The 5,340-nt window shown below is 60.7% G+C and overlaps 1 protein-coding gene across 1 annotated transcript; it reads right to left on the bottom strand.

Moving 5' to 3' along the window:
• Nucleotides 1-818: 818 nt before the first annotated feature.
• On the bottom strand, nucleotides 819-4,604 carry LOC113835454 (homeobox protein unc-4 homolog). The gene is made up of 3 exons (XM_035443828.1): nucleotides 4,319-4,604; nucleotides 3,969-4,144; nucleotides 819-1,949 (listed from the first exon to the last, which is right to left on the bottom strand). The coding sequence occupies exons 1-3, from the start codon at nucleotides 4,602-4,604 to the stop codon at nucleotides 819-821; spliced, it is 1,593 nt and encodes a 530-aa protein (XP_035299719.1).
• Nucleotides 4,605-5,340: the final 736 nt, after the last annotated feature.

The raw sequence follows: 5,340 nt of genomic DNA, 5'->3' as shown, positions 1-5,340 counted from the left end.
CCAGTCCCCGCAGCCGCCACCGGAAAATAATTACTTTCATATCAAAACTCTGCAGGAGCCCAGCGGCCCGGCCCTCTGCAGCCCCCGGCTCCTGTCACCCCGCGCCGCGCGCCCCCGGCGTGTGCCAGTGTGCGGGGGTGCGCGCGGGGGTGGTGTGTGTGTGTGTGTGTGTGTGTGTGTGTGTGTGTGTATGGTGTGAACGCGAGGGGGGAGGTGGCGCCGAGTAGGAGGGGGAGTTGCGGGGGAGGCTCGGAGAGGGGAAGCTGAGCTGAGGTTGCATACATTTGTTCAATCAGAAAACACAAACACACGCACACAAAAGGAAGCACCGAGCGCGGACCTGGGGGGGAGGTGCAGAGTCCCCTCCCAGGCCCACCCTCCAAAAGAGGAGTGGGTCATTGTAAGGAGGAAGGCGGGGTATGGGGAGTAGCCCCAAATTTAAAAACGACGGAGGCAAGAGTTTGCGTTTGCCCAGCTTTATTTATAAAAAATGGTACATATATAAATATTCTTAGACATTTTTGCATTTTACAAGGCTGAGGATTCTCGTTGTGGGGTTTTTTTTGTGGGTTAGGGGATTCGGGGTGTGTTGCTCCCTCCAGAGGAGGGGAGCTCACCCCAGGACCTGCAGCTGCTGCCCTGGTCCCCATCGACACAGCGTTTTCATTTGTCTTTAAAAATAATAATAAAAGGAATAAAACAAAAAGCAGGAGGGAAAAGCAGTGTCTCTAAGAGCCAATCACCTGATTCATTGGGAGTCCGAGGCTAAGCGAGCGGGCGCGGCCGGCTAGGCGCCTCTTCCAACCTCTGTGCCTAGCTCAGTCCATGTCCACCTCCTCGCCTTCGGGGGCGCTGGGTCCTGTCGCAGCGCCCGGCTCAACGGCGCCGCAGGTGGCTGGCTCCCCGGCTGGGCTGGGGGCTCTGGGGTGCGGGCCTGGCGATGTTTCGAGGGGCGGGGGCGACGGGGCCGCGGGGCAGACGGTCCCCGCGTCCGCGCAGTCCCCAGCACCGCTCTCGGCTGCCGCCGTTGCTAGGTCCCGGAAAGGCGCGGGAGCTGGTGGCCCCGGGGAGGCAACCACCTCAGGGCTGCGACGGGCGAAGGTCGGGTCGGCCGCGCTGCCTGGTCCGGGAAAGGCCCCAAAGCTGGCCTGTGCTGGTGGTGCGGGCGGCGCCGGCGGCGCGGGCGGCGCGTCTTTAGGCGCCAACTCAGGACCGGCTCCACCCTTGAGCGCGGCCTGTGGCACCAGGAAGCCAAGTGGCTGCGTGATGGGGTAGAGCAAGAAGTGGCCCTTGCCGATCAGGGTCCGAGGTGCGCACGGCAGCCCCGGCGTGAAGTCCAGCCCCGCGGTAGCCGCGGCGTTGGCTGGGGTGGCTTTGCGACGCGGTGGAGAGTCGGACAGCAAGCTCTCCACGCTGAATGGGCTAGCCTTAGGCAGACCCGCGGTCGCCGCTGCTCCGGGCCCGCATGGGACCGTGTCCTTGTCCGCAGGGCGCCCTAGCCGCGACTGCGGGCCGGCGCCACTTCTTTGGCTCGGGTAAAAGGCGGGGTCGCAGGTGCCAGGCGCGGGTGGCTCGCCGGGGGGTACCGGAGCAGAACCCGCGACAACGGAGCCATGAGCTCCAGGGCCTTTGGCCGCAGCGGAAGGCGGCGGCGGCTCGGGTGGCTCTGGGGACAGACCTCCGCCGCCACTGTCGCTGTCGGAGCTGGGCGCGCTGTGCAGGGACAGGCCACCGGGCGAGTGCAGGTGGCGGCTCTGACTCTTGAGCAGTTTTTTCTCGTGCTTGCGTTTCTTCTTCTCCATCTTCTCCAGTTCCTTTCGAGCGATCTCCTCCGGGTCCATCGGCTCCCCGCTGCACGTGGTCGGGTGCGAGTTGTGCGCCGGCCGGCCCGGGCCCTTCTTGGTGTTCTCCTTCTTCCTCCACTTGGCCCGGCGGTTTTGGAACCAGACCTAGAACAGCCGGATAAGGGGGAGGAGGGAGGCACAATCAGGCTGGCTAGCGGCCGCGGGGGCTGTAGGCCTCCCACGCACGCCCCCTGGCAGGCCTGAGAGACCTCCGCTCCAGCATGAACAACCAGAGCCAGGGCACGCTCTCTGCCGGCCCTTGTATGCTGATACTCGGGTTGCAGCTTCCGGCCAGCTTCTTATCTACCCGAAAGGGGCGTAGATAGGACCTCTTGGCCTGATTCCCGCTCTGACTTCTCACCTCGGGCCCCAGGGAGCTGCCCCTTCCTCAGGCAAGGCCGGAGTGGCCCGTGACCCCGCGCTGACGCGCTGTCGCGAGTTCCTGGTCGGGAGGCAGCGAGCAAGGCCCCGATTTGCCCTCGCTGGCATCTCACAGTTCTAAGGGGCCTGGCCTGGTGATGAGCAGGAACGGCTGTGCCTTCCACACCTGTCTTCGGCCCCCACGAGACTCTCAAAGCCCACACTTCAGGGTGCCCCATGAAGGGAAATCTGGATACTTCTTCCTCAGGAAGGGCCTGTGAAGCCGAACTTGGATGGACCTTCAGTAACCCACCACCCCCAGCACAGCTACACACATCCTTCTTTATGAAGGGCTGTAGGCCAGGGACCAACAAGACCCTTTCCAAAGTAGCCCAACTTGGCCTGGCCTGGGGTGCTACAAGGCAAGGCGGGCAAGTAGGCCAGAGATTGGCCACGAGGCCTCCTGGGAGAGCAGAAAAGCTCTGGACTCCTTCATGCTCTCTGCCAGGCCTTGTCTGGGACAGCCAGGGAGGACTTAAAGAGTACAACAGTTCCTCAAACTAGAACCGCCAGGGCTACCATCCCCCTGCAGAAACTGGCTATTTAAATGCTTTGTTGTGGCCATATAAAGTTGGCACGATTGCACACCAAACCGGTTCGAAGGGAGCCTGGCGGGCGCGGAAGTCCCGGGACTATCCCAAATCCCGAGATGCTATAACTGCTTTCTCTTTTCTTTTTCAAAACTTTTGTGAGTGTGTGTGTGTGTGTGTGTGTGTGTGTGTGTGTGTGTGTGCAAATTCCAGGCTGTCTCACCACCAGAAATTATTATCATGTTAGAGGGGAAATGAAGATATTCGGACTTCACTTAAGTCACAGAACGAACTGGATAAATGAATTTCTAAACAGAAAAGGCCAGGCCGCAGCCCAGAACCCAAATATCATTTCAGGCAAACTATAGGTGTTAAACGGGTATTTTGGCAGTGTATGCCTCCACCCAGGCACCCACCATGACACAGGCCCCAAAGCTTCTGTACTCTAGAAAAAGCATCTAATTATACAGACATTATTCTAGAATTTTATTACACCAAATTGACTCTATATTAAAAAAAAAAAGAAAGAAGAAGAATGCTGCCTCCTGGCTCCGCATGAAATCAAATAACGAAGAGCGTTGGGAACGGAGGAATTTAATGGGAGAAGAGTATTAAATTCAGACACCTTTTTTAAAGAAACCTCCCCTCTTTTCCAGTGTGTTAACCGCATAAGTTTCCACTTTCCCTCCCTCGAATGTTTCCCCCTATGCCTGCAAGGCCATGGATGGATGTTTCTGTCGTAATAATTCACAGGCCAGAGGTAAACAAACAGATCAGTCTGCTTCGGGGCTGGGAGAAAGCCTCGGCTGAGAACACCCAGGCCCCGGCCCATTCTGTCCCCTACTGGAGTGCTCTTTCGAGCCTCGGGCAGCCTTGCCCCTCTCCAGGCATTGTTCCTGGCCGCAGCCAACCCAAACCTGGCTTCCCGGATCGCACGCAGCCACTGCAGTGGCTACTGGGGCACCGCCAGGAGCTCTCCCAAATCACCCTGGCATTCTCGAGTTACTCACCTCCATATGGGCGAAGGGGTTCAACTCTCACAATCAACCCTCCGCCAGCAGCGCGGAGCCTGGAACCACCTCCCACCACTTAGAACAAAGGCAGCCCTGCCTCCAGGCTCTCTGCACGCCCAGTGCCGGACAGCTGAGTCCCCCGGGCAACACCGGGTCTTTACCTGAACTCGGGACTCGACCAGGTCCAGGCGCAGCGCCAGCGCCTCGCGCATGAACACGTCCGGGTAGTGGCTCTCGTTGAACGCCTTCTCCAGCTCCTCCAGCTGCCAGCCCGTGAAGTTGGTGCGAGTGCGTCTCCGTTTGCAGCCGGGGCTCTCCTTGTCTGGATCCCCCGAGTCTGCGGGCACGCACAGGACGCCGCAAAGCTCAGTCACCCGCGAGATGCTCGCCTTGCTTGCACCCAGCTCGGGTGCGGGGCTCACGGAGGAGCCAGTCGCTACTCCCTGACGGCTCGGTGCCCCCTCCCCGCGACCCCCCGCTGTGTTCCCCTGTGTCCCCGCCTCCAGCCTACCTGCAAGCTTGAAGGGCTGGCTATCGCCGGCCACCCCGCAGGCGGCGGGCAGCAACGGCGTGGGGTTGACCACCGAGGCGGCGGCCGCAGCGCACGAGCCGCTGAGCAGGCCGTCGATGGAGAAGGGTACCGAGGCCGCGGCGGCGGCGGCGGCGGCCGACTGCAGCTGGTGGCCGGCCAGCTCGTACACGTGGTGGTGGCCCAGCGGGTAGGGGAAGCCCACCACGCCGCCCAGCGAGCCCCCGAACTGGGCATGCGGGTGCTCCAGGAGGCGACCGTCCATCATCTCGCGCGCGGGGCCGGCGGGGCGCGGGGGCGCGGACGGCGGCGGCGGGGACAGGGGCCCGGAGCCCTACACATGCTTCGGCCCGCGCTCCGCCGCTTTACTTTATCAACATCAAGCTCTCGATAATTAGCCGCGGCCCGGGGAATTTGGGACCAATAAGAAGCGCTAATCGGCTCTGACGTCAGAGGCGTGCTGGGTGCAAGGAAACGTTTTCCATATCGATTGCTAATTATACCTGACACGCACCTCCATAAACAGTATCAGGAGCTGTCACAACAAGACGGGGTGGGGAGGGAGGGGCACAGCCGCGCTCGGCCGGCCCGGGGCCCCCGGCGAGCCCCCCACTCCTGCCCCCGCCGCTCCCGCCCCTCGCCTCTTTCTAATAGATTTCCCTTTAAAACATTCGCAGGCGTGTTGTGGGGATTTTTCACCAGAAATGCTGTACTCTCTGAACCTTTAAAGTGATGTTGCTCCAATTACAGAGAGACATTGAGCGGCAAATAGACTGATCCAATAATGGGAGATTCATCATCCGCTCTTTCCGAAACTGTCACATTGAATTTAAAACTACAAGGGCTTCTCTAGCAGCCCGCCTCTCTCGGGCTGCGGGCTGCGGTGAGCCGAGGCAGCCGAGGGAGGAGGAGGGGAAGGGATGAGGAGGAAGAAGGGGAGAAGTGTCCCAACGAACTGGATAGGAAGAAAAAGGAGAAGGAAGGACAGGCCCAGGAGGGAGAGA

This window comes from Cricetulus griseus, chromosome 4, assembly GCF_003668045.3.
Source record: "Cricetulus griseus strain 17A/GY chromosome 4, alternate assembly CriGri-PICRH-1.0, whole genome shotgun sequence".
Classification (NCBI taxonomy): Eukaryota; Metazoa; Chordata; class Mammalia; order Rodentia; family Cricetidae; genus Cricetulus; species Cricetulus griseus.
The sequence above is the reverse complement of the archived record's forward strand: the minus strand, read 5'-3'. Positions and strand labels throughout refer to the sequence as shown.